This window comes from Ursus arctos, unplaced genomic scaffold (genome assembly GCF_023065955.2).
Source record: "Ursus arctos isolate Adak ecotype North America unplaced genomic scaffold, UrsArc2.0 scaffold_5, whole genome shotgun sequence".
NCBI classification, from domain to species: Eukaryota; Metazoa; Chordata; class Mammalia; order Carnivora; family Ursidae; genus Ursus; species Ursus arctos.
The window spans coordinates 71,853,923-71,870,943 of record NW_026623067.1 but is presented as its reverse complement, the minus strand read 5'-3'; the positions used below and the strand labels follow the sequence as shown (position 1 = coordinate 71,870,943).

At 34.9% G+C, this 17,021-nt stretch overlaps 2 protein-coding genes across 5 annotated transcripts in view; one reads left to right on the top strand and one right to left on the bottom strand.

Annotated features, from left to right (window-relative positions):
• The window catches only part of LYSMD3 (LysM domain containing 3), a 13,356-nt gene extending 6,243 nt beyond the window's left edge, over nt 1-7,113 (top strand). Inside the window, exon 3 of the mRNA XM_026498635.4 lies at nt 3,415-7,113. Coding sequence (XP_026354420.2) covers nt 3,415-4,077 — 663 coding nt within the window. The 3' untranslated portion in view covers nt 4,078-7,113. The remainder of the gene's footprint in view (nt 1-3,414) is intronic.
• An 815-nt stretch (nt 7,114-7,928) lies between these two features.
• POLR3G (RNA polymerase III subunit G) overlaps nt 7,929-17,021 on the bottom strand; it is a 96,608-nt gene continuing 87,515 nt past the window's right edge. For all 4 annotated transcript variants that reach the window (XM_048220729.2, XM_044384027.3, XM_057307491.1 and 1 more), the window contains 2 exons: nt 15,718-15,864; nt 7,929-10,322 (listed from right to left, as the gene is read on the bottom strand). In XM_048220729.2, coding sequence (XP_048076686.1) covers nt 10,236-10,322; nt 15,718-15,864 — 234 coding nt within the window. In that variant the 3' untranslated portion in view covers nt 7,929-10,235. The remainder of the gene's footprint in view (nt 10,323-15,717; nt 15,865-17,021) is intronic.

Below are 17,021 nucleotides of genomic sequence, written 5' to 3'. Positions count from 1 at the left end.
TTTTGTACTTGAAAGCTTTTTATTGGTTACCTGTTACAGTTCTCTGCAATAGAAACATACATATTTATAAATTTATTTATACAAGTATATGTAAATTTAAATTGAATTTTAAAAAATTTCCTGTGACCATGAAGTTCTGTGTATTATTTTTCTCTGAATAATTACTGCACTTCAGTAGATCAAAACAGATATGACAAATTTTTATTTAAAAATTTAATAAAGTATTTTATTGAAACGCATTTCTTGATGTAAGAAGAACTGGATTTTGGTTTTTTTTTTTTTTTTTTTTGCAACACCATTTATTATTAGGTCATAGTAGATCTGATTTCATTTTTTAGTGTAAATAACCATGTGAATACATGTCTGTAGAGAAGTTACAGCATGTGCTTTAGAAAGTAGAGAAATAAGTTACAGAATTTGCTTTAGAAAGTAATCAAGATTTAAAATTAGGGGCAAGGCTATAATTATCAAGCTGGAGGTCCCAAGAGAGAGTGTGGTCCAGTAGCTTTATTAGAGAAAGACATGGGTTTCCCCTTAACGAACCTGATAAATTGTCTTAGAAGAAGAGAATTTTGAAATGCCATCTGAATGATTAAAAATAGGTCATATTTCCAATGAGCTGAAAAGGAAAAAGTATATGACTATATGAGTATACGAGGAGAAAGGTATACGACAGTGATGTGGAAGGAGAAAATAAGGGGAACAACAGATGAAATTTAATAGGTGTTCCAGAAATGAGTGGCATAGACTGATGGGTAGAAGCACTTTGAGATAACTGAGGAAAAGTTTGGTCTGTGTAGTAAGAACATCATTATAAGGTTTAAAGGAGTGCTGCAAAATGGTAGGGAAACCTGCTGGTGAGTTGGAGGGGACCCAATAAAGAGATTAGTGGAATAATTCAAGTGAAGATGATTAGGGCTTGGACTAAAATATGTGTAGTAAGGCTAGAGAGGTTTACAGAAAATCATTTGGGGGTATTCACAAGATGTATCAGCTGATTCCTCATTTAAAATGAAGAATGATGAAAGGGCGGTTAGCTTAACATTAGGGGAAAGAAGGCATTGTCTACAGTAGGGAAAATGGATATAATAGAGTTAGGGAGTTAAGCAGTGCTCCCTTTGCCAGGAGCTCAACCAGCAAAAAGGATAAACCTTACAAAAGGATTTATCACCTTAAAAATAGAGTACTTAGTGCTGTATTCCTCTTATAAATACTTAGTTTTAGAAATTATTAAAAACATGCCTGTCATACAAACAGTGACAAGAGGACAGAAAGTCCAAGTTTGGAATCCTAAATGCAACCAAGGAAAGTTAGTATAAAAGAAGACATAGGGATATTCAGAGTGAGAATCTAGGTATACTACTAAAACTTGGAAGCCTGGTTCAGAAAGAGCATGGAATAGTTGTTAGTCAGAATAGACAGTACCAAACAAATGAACATTTAAAGAGAATAGGGTTTGTTAATGAGTCTTCATTTGCCTTAAGGAAAAAAACAGTCTTGAGGTTGTAAAATTTGAAAGCACCCTTTTTCTTTAATGTCTCATCTAGTTACTCCTTAGTCCTCTCTCCATCTTCCTCTCACATGTACACTTCCAGGGAATTGATTTTTCCAGGAATCTTCATTCTTCAGTGGACTTGATCAGGAATATGCAGTTGATCAGTTCATCACTCCCTCCTAAAAACCCTCTTTGTTTGACCTCCTTTGATTTTGCATCTTTCTGATTTTTCTGCTAGTAATATTTAATTATACTAAATATATTAAATATAAATATTAAATGTTATAGCTGTTATAACACACTATATATCACTCTTCTAAATGTTCATATGTTTTAATTTATTAATCTTTGCAAAACCCTATATGGTAGGTAGTGTTACTACTGACATTTTACATATGTGGACACTGAATTGCAGAGAGGTTAAACAACTTGCCCCAAATCATACAGCTAGAAAGTTTTCAGAGCTGTCTTTCAAACGCAGATAGTCCATACTTTTAACCACCATCATATATTGCTCTCTTGGCCACTCTTTTATCTTTTTTCTTTTTAAATTTTATTTTGAAGTAATTTCTGTACCCAACATGGGGCTCGAACTCAAAACCCTGAGATGAAGTGTTGCATGCTCTCCTGATTAAACCAGCCAGGCACCCCTTAGCCACTCTTTCTAATCTCTTTTGTAGATTTCTCTTATTCAGTATACCCCTCAAATGTTGGCATTTCTCAGAGATCTTTCATATGTCACCTTTTTCTCCCAGTCTTTTTTAGTGAATCTGTCTACTCTTGTGACTTCAGTTACCATTTTTGCTGGTAATCCACAAACCTGTATTTCTTCCTGAGATTATTCTTCCAAATTTCAGACATAACTGTCTGTTGGATAGCTTCCACTTAGATATTTCAGCCATCTCAAAGTCAACAGGTATAAAATCTGTATTTTCTTTTCTCCCTCCAGAGTGTTCATATCTTAGTAAGTGGCATCATTATCCATTGAGTTGACCAAGCCAGAAAAGTTTTATCCTAGACTCACTTTGCCTGACATCAATCATGTGATAAATCAGGGCTTAGGTTAAAGCATTGATGGAAATCATGAACAGGACTAATCACTTAAAGATGGTGGGAGAGCTTATCATTATAATTGGTAATCTGAGAAATACTCCCATGCTTTCCCTCTTGACAGTGGCAGTTGGATAGAATATACAGACAAGCCGAAGACCATATAATATATAGGGAAAGCTTATAAATAATGACTGATCTTGGCGGTAATTGAACAATGCATGAACACTGAGAAGTTCAGGAAAAATGTCATCAGAAGACAAGTGAGGGAGATAATTTATGTTATCAGTTCTCAGGTGCATGTTTTTTCGCACATTTTAACATCTTTGAAATTGGAATGGTGATATCCTCAATATTTGGTGTGTTTTTTTTTTCCCCTTAATGATATGTAAATAATGGCACATCTTAGAGTTGATGGCATCTGAGTTTTGATAAAATACGGTAGTTTTAGTTGGGTAAGTTGACATATGCCTACACTTTAATTGCCAGACTGGAAGAAAGAACATAAATATTTGTAATCCTTCCTTCCCAAATTGTTTACAAACAACAGAAAGTGTGATATTTGTGCATGATGTACAAAGAGAAATATCAAAGGATCCCAGAATCTACTTAAATACCTAGTATTAGTGTTAATAGTACATGGGTGATAATAAAAAGTAATTAGTGATTTCCCAAGACTGGTAGATTAAAAGTGGTGTAGAACTGTTATCCACAAAATAAAGTCTCTCTAGGTATGATAACTTAATACTGCTAATAATTAAGCTCCACTTTTTATTTTTTCCCTTCCAAAAGTAACTGGGATGAATGACTATTGTTATCTCTATTTTGTTGGAGAATTCAGTTAAATTTTTTTTTTTTTTTTTAAACAGGTAGCAGATATCAAGAGGGTTAACAATCTCATCAGCGACCAAGACTTTTTTGCCCTTAGGTCTATCAAAATTCCAGTTAAAAAGTTTAGTTCATTGACTGAAACACTTTATCCTCCAAAAGGAAGACAGACTTCACGTCCTTCATCTGTGCAGTATGTTCCAGAACAACAGGAAATTTTGCCAGCTAATGATTCTCTTTCTTCCAGTGAGTCAGCTGATAACTTTTTAAAAGAAGTAGATCGAGACATAGAACAAATAGTAAAATGTACAGACACCAAAAGAGAGAACCTTAATGAGGTGGTATCTGCTTTAACAGCACAACAAATACATTTTGAACCTGATAACAGAAACATTCAACGTAAGGATCCTTATTATGGAGCGGACTGGGGAATAGGGTGGTGGACAGCTGTAGTGATAATGTTGATAGTAGGTATAATAACGCCAGTATTTTATTTGCTGTATTATGAAATTTTAGCTAAAGTGGATGTTAGTCACCATTCAACAATGGATTCTTCACATTTGCATTCAGGAGTGACACCCCCATCACAACAGAGAGAAGTGGAAAATGGAATTGGTCCAACTAAAGGAATACCCTTTGGCCAACATGATCATAAACTGTATCGTCAAGATTCTCAGCCACCTGCTGCTCAACACAAAACATAGCAAATAGCTCATAATTACAGTGTTAATGATCATGTGTATCTGGAGTGTGGTGAATCAGTTATATTGAATAACCACTTTAAAGGCAGGAGTTAGGGAGATGAAGATGCTTTTATTTTCCACCCTTTTTTTGGGAGCCAGTTACAAATAGATTGAGTATAAATTCTTACAGTTGCTATCGAGATATTGTTGATACTGAGAGTTGTAAATCTGTATCTGTTGTATCAATGCTTAAAGGAAAAATGAATTTAAATACTGGTCTAGGAAGTTCCTAACTTGGAAAATGCATCATTTTTTTAATTCAAGCCTGGTTATGTTTAAATTTTATTTTTCAAGTAATTATTTTTTGGTTTAAGGTTATTAATGTTAACTATATTAGGCAAAATAAAATTTATAAGCCCCCAAAATAATGTGTTATGGTTAGGAAGTTGCCATTTGGTCACTAGAACACTGGATTAAGTCAAGACCTAAAAGTAATCTTTGTCTCTTAAAGCTTGCTGCCTCTGCTTCTGTTTTTTAAGTGATTATATTTGCCTCTGTTATTTGAAAGCACTTTTGTAACTCTTTAATGAAAAGTGTTATACAAATTAGCATTATTACATACTGTGATAAGTTGTTGCTGTGTTACATGCAGTAACGTGCCTTAATTGCATTTAATGCCTTATAATATTACTTTAAGTAAGCTAATACAATTTTTAGAATTAAAATTAAGGATTATTTCAGATGGTCCAATGGGATTCATAGGCCATATAAATCCGTCTCCACCTTCACCATCAAGCAAAACTTCATAGGGTTAAAACAGATTTTCATTGGCTGCCTCAGGTCTGTTGGAGAAAGTGGTTCATTAAGCAAAAGGAAAGGTGCAGGAGACCTTTTGCATTAACAATAACAGACAAATTATTGATCCGTTAGCCTATATTTTTCAAAGAGAAAATGTCCAACTTAGACCTTTTTTTCCCTCTGAACTCTAGCATCAAATTGGGAGGGAACAGAGGCCAAGGTGTGTGGATCAGTTGAACGGGCTTGATAGTGCTACTTAAGATTTGCTGGGGATCAGACACAGTCTGGCTAAATAGGCATCATTTACATACTGATTTCCATCATTTAATTTCTTAAAGTATGTGTTTTAAAAATGTAACCAAAATGATTCATTAGAAGAAAGATTTGGTGGAGTCTGGATTGTCTGTTTTGTGTATAATAAAGTATGTACCTTAAGTTATATAATACCACCTCATTTTCTGGGCATTATTTCCTAATTTTTAATGTTTCAAGTTTTGATCAGTCGTTTTATATTTCCAACTCCAATACTGATTTTAAAAAGGGGGGTGAATAAATACATATGGTAAATGAGGTTTCATGTACTTTCAGGAGAAAGTATAAAAAGACAGGACAGAGAAGTCAAACGTTAAAGCTCTTGCATGTATCAGAGGACCTTAGACAATGAAAAGTGTTAATATGGAAGTTGTAGCAAAATCATTTTTTGAGTAACTCTTTTAGTTTGGAATTTTAAAAATTGTTTTAATGTGCCTTGGCATCTTGAAAAAAATGTATGATCTTTCTAATTTATGTTCAGTGTTAACTTGGTCAGTTTACATTGTATTTATTACGCCTGCTGAAAAATCAAGTTTTAGGGAAGAAAAATGGATTAGATTATTTTAGGGTAGAAGGAAGAACTTTGTTTACATCAAATTGATGAAATTACAGAGCAGTGATTCCTTTTTGCTAGTGCTACTTTGAAATTGTGATAGGTCTGATTTCCAAAATAAGTAACTTAAAGTAGTTAAGTGTACTATGTACTTGATTAAAAACCATTTTTGTCTTGCAGTGTGTCCTGTTTCACGAAGGAAATATAACATATCCTTATGACACAATCAGGCAGTTTCCTTTTTCTATATATTTGAATTCTGTATAATTCTATATATATCATATATATAGAATTTTATATTCTAATCTTTAATGGTCATTTTTAAAAAAATTTCTTAAGCATTTAATAAATCTAGAATAATGTTACCTTTTAAAAAGTACTAATATACATCAAAATTTGTAGCAAATAATTACTTTGTAAAACTTAATAAGAGTTATTTGATATTGTGGATTTTAATTGTGCTGAAACCCTTATTTGAATTTACCTGGATGCTTTACATTGGAAGGTATATATGTTATATATATGCTAACAGTTGTGAATCATTGCATTTGGTTCACTTAACAACTTGGAGTTGTTAAGTGAAGAAAAATCTGCTATTTTTAGGGCAGATTATTTTTTTTTAAGGCTGGGTGCAAATGGTTAAAGTTGTTTTGAACTATCGAATGCCACTGAAAGTTTTTGCCATCCTACTCCTAGAAAATTATGGGAGTCATCTCTTCAAAAGATAGGGTAAAATGGATTATACAGTCTGCTGACCACATTAGAATTAGAAAGAAGACTAATGTTAAATGAACTTTTCCAAAGGACTTTGTGATTTTTAAAGCTTTTCTTTTTCTGGACTCTACTTGTTTGTTCAGCAAGAAGAATTCTTTAAATGAACCACTACTTACTAATTAGTACTTTTTAAGGTATCTATTTCTAAAATTACCTACTTGGGAATATGAAGGATGTTTCAGAAATATCATGAAGCAAGGATCCAGTCAAAGCGTTACAGGGTAAAGGTAGAATTTTTAGAAGTCTATTTAAATGGTGCATTATGATGGGTGTCATTCTTACTTTGAATTACAACAGCGTTGCTCAGGAAATCAGTTTTTTCTTCCAAGTATGTGCATATTGCACTGTTAGATCACAGAAATATCTGAATGCTTTATTTAATTCTTTTTATGTATGCAGATACTATAAATCTTTTGTATAATGTATTTTATACAAAGGCAAAATGGAATTGCAGAACATTGTTAGCATGTACACCTGTAAAACTGGTTTTTAAAACTTTCTGCCCTTATTTTTCATATTTTAAAAGATACGCAAATGTAATAAAGTTTCTATTTTATTATTCAGTCTAAAATGGAAGCTGGTGAATTTAATTGAATAAAAGCAAACCGTTTCTCCTCTTCTTTCAAACTATTTGATGTAGAGATACTGTGTAAGGTGGATAGAATTGCCAAAGGTTTACCAGTTCATATTTCCCCTTTTTATACAGAAATAAAATCCACTGGATTATTTATAGGACATAAACGAAAACAAATTTCAGATGGATGTTCTTTGGATATTCTTCGATACCAGGGAAGAAGACTTTAAAAGGCACGGTCCATGGCTGCTTAGCAAGCTGTGGGTCACATATTTGCAAAATGCTCTATATGTAAATTTTATCATGAGACCATCTTTCCACTTAAGGATATATTTCAAAATTACTGGTAGCAAAAAGAATTGAAAAAAATTGGAAGTTTTTATTTATTTAATGGAGGAATTTGTGATGTAATTCTTTTTTTCCCCTTAGAATTGTATTTAAACTCATTTTTTAATAAAAAGTTTTTACTAACTGCAGAGCCTTTAGGCATATTAAGGCAAAACCATTGACACTGTACATCTGGATGTGGTGGGGATGGAAAGGTTAACAAGATCTTCCAAATATCTTAGCATTCTCCTCCATCCACTGTAAGTCAGTTCATGATACCAGTGATCATACTAATATTACACTGTCTGCCAAATCTCTTAATTTGTTAACATGACTTTAATCACCTAGAGTTTTCTTTCTAGGTGGTTTATTCTGAGTGGTTTCTTTCTTTCTGAGTGGTTTATTCAAGAATATTTGGTAACTGTCATGCTTGCTCAATAAAAAGTTTTTTACTACATAAAGTATTAAATCCGTTTTCTCAAACATAAGTAGGTTCAAAATAAGCCATGTTCCTATAAAACAAAAGGACACAACTTTGTTTTATAAGAATTTAATGTGTAAACAGGAAAATAAGCATTATGGCAACAAAACAGTTTGGCCTGTTTATACAGCAATTTTAAAGACACTTCACCAACATGTACTTTTTTATATACAGGAGGCTATCTCTGCATTAAAGTTTACCTTCTCATGGAATAACTAACTTCACAGTCTCTTGAGATTTTAACCAGAAAGAGAAGATTCATTTGCAACCTGCAAATACTCCCTGTCCTCACAGTCTAATCTTACAAAAAGATCTTCCGAAGGGGAAAGACTGCGCACTTAAGGCAGGTGGCTGGGGCCTCCTGAAGCGAATCCCTGCCCAAAGGGGCTGTCTCACCATCTGCTGGACTAAAACAGGAGGCAAAACTGAGAGCTAGGAAACTAAATACCTGTATCTTCAGTGCATCCGACCAATTCACAGGGTTATCTGCAGATTTATATTGAAGCAAGTAAACAGAACCATTGAGATCAGATTCCTATAAATTGTATTTGGCTAAGGTACTAAGGAGGTGAGAGAAGAAAAAAAACAATGTTTTGATTAACAATCCTAAGTGACCTTATTTACCCATTACAACTAGAAACTTCACGTGAGTTTCTACTTTTAAGTCCAGAGATTGCTGTTTTAATGTGGACTTCTTTTATGTTTTACATTTAGAATGTCTAAAATTTCCCAGAAATTATTTCAACAAATAATTCACATATGATCGACACACTGAACGAACAATTGGTCTTCACACCCACCTTGAATAATCTGAGGAGGTATTAAAATTGAAAGTGATGTTTTTCCTGAGAAAGTCATGTTACAAAATGGCACAAGACATAAATTTTCTCCAATCCTTCCCTCCAGAATACAAGATGGGAAAATCAGGTCATAATGGAGTTTGTGAGGAAACCTTGCTTGTTTTTTAAAACTTTGTTTTCAATCGCTTACAAAGCTACATTTTTAGAGGGTGAGAACCAAATTTAAGAAGTGATCAATCATTTCTATAAGGTACGAATGAATACACCTGGCAAATTTTGGTTGGTGTGTAAGCAATCTTGATAGGAAATAGTTTACAGGTGGAGAAACTAAGGCACAGAAAACTTAACCAAGCTCATTTTCAAGGTTGAGTCTATAGTAAAGGTAGAAACAGAATCCAGGGCTTTGATTCTCAAGGTTAGAAGGTAAGGGGTAATATCTTCCCAAAAGGGAAAAATTATCTTCTTTATTCTTTTTGGTAGGGAATATTAAGAAATCATTTAAAAATCTACAATACGAATTCCCTTGAAAATCTTTGGCATTTGTGTGTCTTTGGAGGCTGGGGTTTTTAGGTATTTTCCCTGCCAAAATATAAAAAGGCAGGGGAGCCAGTTTTTAATCAAAACAAAAAAGATTAATCTTAATTTTAAAATGACCTGAGTTTTATTCTGCATTGTTACATAAATCAATCAGATAACTATGAGTTCTGTGAAATTTAACAACGGCCACTGCACCTCACAGATTTCGTACACATGTATTCTGCAGTGAGATTTCTATGACTAGAACTTTCTCAACACTTTTGTAAAGTACAAAATTAGGTATCTAATTTTTCATAAGCCCAACTATTCAAAGATAACAAACTTAACTACAGAGAGATGATTATATGTTAAGTGGTATTGAGTTGGCTTCAAATTCAAGTATTTTTTAATATTCATCTCAGGTTTTTGTACGGGCTGAGATGTGAGCTGGGAAATTCATACAGTTCAGAATGGCATTTTTCCCTGTATGTTTTTGATCACAAGATTTCCAGTCTCATAAAATATGCACTTGTAAGAGCTCAGGTAGGTTTTCATAGTCATAATGCAGCACAGAACATACCATGCAAAAGTAAAAGATAAAATTATTTTCAAGTTTCTTTGTTTTTAAAGTGCTCTTTGTGCAGTATTATTGTATCAACTTTCAGATTACAGAAATCCACTATAATGACTAGTAATAGTTTGACAACAGATCGAGTTCAACAAGAGTAGTTTGTTCAAGTAGGAATACATAGGTTAAAAAATGCGAAAACTCTAGGCACATTGAAATCCAAACGATACAAGAAAAATCCACTTGAATACAGAAGACGGATGACAGGGGTGTTGAAAAGGAATGTCAGAGTATCAGAGACTGATTGGTAAGGTATACAGTATGTAAACTCAAAGTGGTTCTGAATATTTTGACAGCAAGTATTTGTCCAACAAAAGAGGAACAAAAATACAATATTCCTGATCAGAAATAGAAAACAAGTCTGTCCAAATGTTCAGAAGTGATACCATAAAGACATTTTTGGAGAAATTTCATAGCTAATAGGTTGCTTCATCCATGTTGTCATCACTGTCTGCACCAAAATCATCTCCATCTTCAAAGTATGAATTAATGTAGTCATTTTCCTAAGTGAAATGATATATTCCTCAGTAAACATTAAAATGAATGAGTAGTAAGATCATTATTAAAAATATAATGTAGGCTGTCCCTTTAAATTTATGAATATCAAGTCTGGGTACTAAGAAAACATAGCAGGCTTTTAAAAAGTTTCTGCTATTCCATCTGCTTAGAAAACACATTGGTTTTCATTCCCATCTACTGATGCAGCTTTCCCCAAGACCATCACCTTCTACTATTTTCAGGCACCAACTAGTTAAGAGAAAATGAAGGAATGTCCATGACACCTTAGTAGAGTGATACATCGAATTCATTACAGTTTAGTAGGATGATACATGGTTTAGTTAACTAAACCACTAAACACTTACTCCAAACAAATATACAGACACTCAAGAAACAAAGTCAATTTACATTAACATTCATTACCCCAGAACTGAGGTTTTCAGTCACGATGTGTAACTGAGCATAAGTAAAGGGATTTTTGCTTCCTGTCAAAAAACAGGCCTCAAGATTCCATATCAAACTTAGAAAATGTCATTTTCCATCTAGGGCCCCTCAGTTTCCTTGAGGTTAAGAGGAATGAAGCTTCTGGGAACATTTCAATTATTAAGACTGGGGAAGACTCTTATCCATGTAAATGATTCCTGATATTTCTGTGCTTTCTATCACAAATTCAAAAATCCATTTTGGATATGGATTAAAAGAAATTTAAGAATTATTAACTAATTACAGTGTATGGGCTGTATTTGGATTTTGATTGGAATGAACAATAAAATTTTTTGAGACAATCAAAAATATTTGAATATTAGCTTAATATTTGACAATATGAAGGAATTATATTTCATTATGTTAGGTGTAATAATGATATTGTGACGTTGTTAAAGAGCCCTTATTTTTTAGTACACGTGAAAATATTTATGGATCACATGATACAATGCCTGGGGTTAGCTTTATAACAATCCAAGGTGGATGGGGAATGGAAGTGGGGGTATAGGAGTGGATTGGGTAAATGAATGAGTGGTTAAAAGACTGGCAATAAATTGATGATTGTTAAAGCTGGGTGATAAATCCATGGGTGTTTATTTTATTTGTCACTAGATTCTTGTACTTCATCGAAATCCGCCATAAAAAAATTAATCTCTACATCTCCACTCTCTATACCAGGAGTTATTATAGAGTAAGAAGAGACTATTCTCAAAAAAAGGCCATCTGGATATCAGCTTTTTTAGTATCTTTTTTTTTTTTTTTTTTAAGATTTTATTTATTTATGTGACAGAGAGACAGCCAGCGAGAGAGGGAACACAGCAGGGGGAGTGGGAGAGGAAGAAGCAGGCTCATAGCAGAGGAGCCCGATGTGGGACTCGATCCCGGTACGCCGGGATCACGCCCTGAGCTGAAGGCAGACGCTTTAACGACTGCGCTACCCAGGCGCCCCAGCTTTTTTAGTATCTGCATCGTGGGATTTTTTTACATATAAATTTATATAAATAATGCAAGATAATTTGTATTATTCAGACATAGATTTCATTACTGTGTCTTCCCTAAACACTGTAAGTTTCTGTATCCAGTAAGTTTCCATAGCATCTCCAGGAAGATTGCCTGGTTTCTCTGGGGCCAAGAAATCCAATAATGTCTGGAAGGCTGGCGGAAGCCTGGGGCTAGTATACGGAGGAGGGGTGCATGACTGAGAGTTCAGATGAGACCACTTTGTAAATGAGATTGGAAGGGATACTTCACTATTCCAAATCAAATGTATGCAACTTATGCTTTAGACTCAAACACTTTCAAGTACACCCAGTGATTCACCTTAGGTAATTTTGTGATGGTAATAATCTTGATACAAGTACAAAGTGAGAACTTGTTGAAACTGATGGCTTAAATGGTTCTTGGCTTTCATTTGAACCCTTGCTTTTTTCTTTGATTATAATATTCAGAAGATCGAAGAAAGAAAATACTACGTTTCTTTAATTTTACATAGAGATGTTACCTAGATAATATCTTCCATTTACTCTTCAAAAACAACGCTTATCAAATCCTCAATATGTCAAGTAAGTTAATTAACATGAGTTTTTTCATTAATTGATTGCTAAAAAGAGCCGAGTATGACTTTAAATCTAGAAAGTCTTTAACTGAGCTCCCCTCTTCATCCCTCACCCAACTCATACTCAAAACATGTATCCTTTCTCTATTAAAGTGGAAAGGATTTTTTTCTTTTCAATGAAATGTATTATATAAACTGTGTTTAGTACTCTGCTAAGGCCTAACACAGAATTCTGAAATTATTAGAGTCCTGATGTTTGTTATTCTTATTAGGGATGATCTTAATTTCAACAGAGCTCACCTTGAGCAGACTTTATAAAGACAGCATTCCAAAAGCCAGTCTTGTCTAGAAAACAGGCCACTACCCATTCAAAGATAATAGTACACCATGATCCCCAAAACCAGTTGTGACAAACAAAAATGTCTCCAGATGTTACCAAATATGCCTTGGAGAGCAAAATCACCACTGGGTGAGAACCACCGGTTCAAAGCAACAAGCTTTCAAACATGATTTAACCATGGTTCCTTCCAATCCAAGCAACTGAGCTTTCTAAAATATAAATATGATAGAACTACTCCACTGCTTAAAACCTTCAAAGGCTTCCTGCAGCACTCAGGATAAAGTCATATTGCTCAGCCTGGTATTTAAGACCTTATATTTGTCTCTTCAGCCTCTTCTCTCCACTACCCCCACTTACACTCTCTAGTGCAGCCATATTGACTTACCTGGTCAATTACCCTATTAGGCTACACTCTCATCACCTGCAAGCCTTCTCCACCCTCCTTCCTCTATCTGCACATCTCCTCCAGTCCATTTCTTACCTTGATCTGATTAAGTCTTCACACTGTCTTCTTTGAGATATCTCCTTTCACATCACTAAAATGAAGTTTGGTGCCCCTCTTACGTACTCCTATGGCATCCTGTACTATACTACACCATAGCATTATTCATTGTATTGTAACTGTCTCCTCTCGTGTGTGTCTCCCCACTACACCAATACCTCGATGAGAGAATTGTATCTTATCTTGATATTCCCCTTGCCTAGTACAATTCAAAACATACGTTTAGTGTACAATTACCATACAGGGAATGAAAAAAAAAAAGAGTAATAGGTATCATAGGGCAGCTAACATTTTGGGTAGGGATGCAGTCAGGGAGATTAGAGAGAGAAAAGGAAATCCAAGGGAAGAAGTCTGAAGAATACTGATATTTAAAGATTAGAAAGAAGAGAAGAATTCAAAAGAGATCATGAAAAGGTACCAGAAATAGGAGAAAAACAAGAAGTGTTGTGTCACAAAAACCAGGAAAAACAACGTTTGCCTATGTCTTGGAATGCAACACAATGCCTGGCATATAGTTGATGCCATAATTGCCTTAAATTGTTGAATTTAAATAAAGGAAATAATATTTTAATAATGAAGTTGTGAGCAGTGTTAAATGTTGCAGAAAAGTGAAATAAGGACTAAAATTTATCTATTGGTGAACTTGGTGGCAATAATTTCAATAGCGTATAGGTGGAAATCAGATGAAAAGAACTAAATGGAGGAGGGTAGGGGGCAGTGAGCAAGTGAAGCTAGCTAAACAGCTTTCCAGGAGTTAGCAGGCACTTGGAAGGGAATGTGGGCAACATACTTCATAATGAGAGATGAACATGTTTTAATGCATGAATGGAAGAGATGAGTAGGAAAAGAGATTGAAAATATGAAAAGGGAAAAGACATAAGGATTATGGACCCCCAAAAGGTAGGACAATTAGCCCCCAAAACAATGAAGGTTATTTCTTCCACTGAAAAAAAGGAGGGGGAGGAAAGACATTTAGTTTGAAGGCAGAGTACATGAAATTAAGGGAGTTTCTTCTTGATGGCTTCATTTTCTGTATGAAGGGGTTATTATCTGCTAAGAGTGAAAGGAAAGGGAGTCAAGGAAAGGGATTAAGGGATGACCCAAAATAACTGCTGTAGAAAGATGACTTGATAAGAGAAGCACAGAAACCATGCTAGTCAGCAACAAGGGTCTAGTGAGTGTTGCCTTAGTGACAATCAGTTTCTGTGATTGCTCAGAAAAGCTCAACAGGTGGTTTGGAGGGAAAAGGGGAGACAGTGGAACAGATCAAAGGTTATCTTGATCTCAAATGTGTGCTTGGAGGACAAGGGACAAGAGTAATGGCAAGAAAGCAGTTAAAGGGTGAGCACGGGTCTAAGCCTCTTAGGGAAGGAAATTAAGACAGGGAACCAGTGAAGGGGAAGCAGAGTATCAGAGGTCTGGCAGTCTCAATCACATCAGAATGCAGGAATAAAAAAGTGAATGACCTGGAAAGAAAGTTGGACACAATGTGATATTTTAAAATTTAAGATGTTTAAAATTTATCTGGAAGGATAAAGAATGCTCAGGAAAATCCTTCCCCAGAAATAACAAATAATCAGAAGCTTCTATTAATTGCAACAGCAGACTGTTGGTTTAAAAACAGGTCCCAGAAAAACATCTAAGTAGAAGTGGGAATCTAATAGTTGATACAGGGGAATTTCAAATCAATGAAGAAAGCAAATTATTTAATAAATGAGGTTAGCAGATGGCTAGCCATTTGGAAATAGATAAAAATGGATCCATACCTCTCTCTTTACACCAATATAAATTCCAAAACAATCCAAAACTTTATGTAAACAAATTAAAGCATGTAATAAGGACTTCATAGTTATAGCAGTTTTGGGTAAAGGAAAGATTCAGCATCATGTGGGAAGCTGAAAGGGAGTGAAGACAAAGTTTACTGCCATGGAGAAGAAACTCTCAGCCCAGGGTTACTGAATGAGGTGTCTACTAAGTCCCAAAGCTTCTGTGACCAACAAAGTTACCCTGCTCAAAAATATCCTGATTGGCTCTAGCTTATTTTGAGATGCAGCATGTTTCTAGAAGTTAGAAATCCCGAATCCAAACCACTAAGTCCTAACTCAGCCAGATCCTGGAGGTTAGATTAGAACTGTTCTCTGGCAGTGTCCACATGCACTTTGGGGTTTGAAACATGATGGTATGGCAGGGATTTCTTCTTCAGACTGTAAATGACTGAGTCCTTAATAACAGTAATGGTGGGTTTAAAATTCCATGTAGATAAATCTTAAACTAATCTGATCAATTTGCTTCACTTGCAGACTTCCACTTACAAAGTTGCCTCTCAAGTTACTTGTACCTCCTAGATTCAGTTTGGCATCATTATTTCAATGCTCTAATTGTCTTGACACTAAGGAACTGACACCAGTGACAATTACATATCCCTCGTTCCCAGCAGCTTGGTTTGGGTTTGTTATTTTAATTATGTAGCATATATCTGATTCCTTGTTAGATAATCCTTAACCTTACTAACTTTATTACCTCTTCTTGCTCTTCTTCATCATATTCCTCTTGTTCCGCAGCATCATCGTCCTCCTCCTCATCGCCTTCTTTACTTTTCTCTTTGCTTCCTTCTTTCTCTTCATTTTCTTCATCTGATTTTTCGCCATCACCTCTCTTTTCCAATTCCTGGTATAAATGAACTTCATTAATTTAAATGGAAACCACTAGACTTTGACCTCCCTGCTTAGCCTCAAGAAAACACAGTCAACCATCACCTTATCCTAATCCTCCAGACCACTACCTAGGAAACTGAGTTCACTCAATAAAGGAGGAACTCTCTGACCTGTCATTCTACTAGTGTTTCATTGATTTTGTTACTTCATAACTGGGTTTCAGGGGTTGCTCGGTATCAGTTCTAAGCACAATGCTTTATTTTTATGGTTTCTATCCTACCTCCTTCCAAAATACTGAGTTGATTCAGTTCATAGAGAGAAACTTCCAGAATGCTATTTTGTTATCTTTCCAACATGAAAGGAGAAAAGAGAATGTAATCATAACATTTCAAAAATGTCTACGTTGTTCAATGTCCCAACCTGGGACTTGAACTCATGACCCTGACATCAAGAGTCGCATGCTCTACCAAATGAGCCAGCCAGGTGCCCCTTTGTTAATACTCATAATTAAAGCACAGGATCACTTTAGCTAAGATATGATTATTCTTAAACAATAATCAGAACATTAATTCATATAGTTGTAAATGCTCCATCCTATTATGTTTGCTTTGTAGATTACATATAGAGAGAAAACACATTTGTATTTGGAGTGACTACAATTTAGCTATTCCTTTACTGGCTCTTAAATATTTATTTTTAAAATCCCTTTAATTATATTCAAGTTTGAATTTAAGGAAATCAAAGGCAATAAAAACACTAATTCAGATAGATTCAATTTCTAATCAAAATTCAAATTCTGGGGCACCTGGGTGGCTTAGTTGGCTAAGTGTCTGCCTTCGGCTCAGGTCATGATCCCAGGGTCCTGGGATCAAGCCCCGCATTGGGCTCCCTGCTCAGCAGGAAGCGTGCTTCTCCCTCTGCCTCTGCCTGCTTCTCCCTCTGCTTGTGCTCACTCAGGCTCTCTCTCTTTCTCTGTCAAATAAGTAAATAAAACCTTTAAAAAAATTCAAATTCCACCTTTTCCAGCTCATTCCACTGAGAACAAATAAAACCAAGGTAATAGACATAAGATGATTTATCTTCACACTGACCCATGTTGCCTTATATGAGTTATTGCAATATAAGGTGTGCAATTTTTCCAATTGACAAGCCCTTTGGAAAATTGCAAGT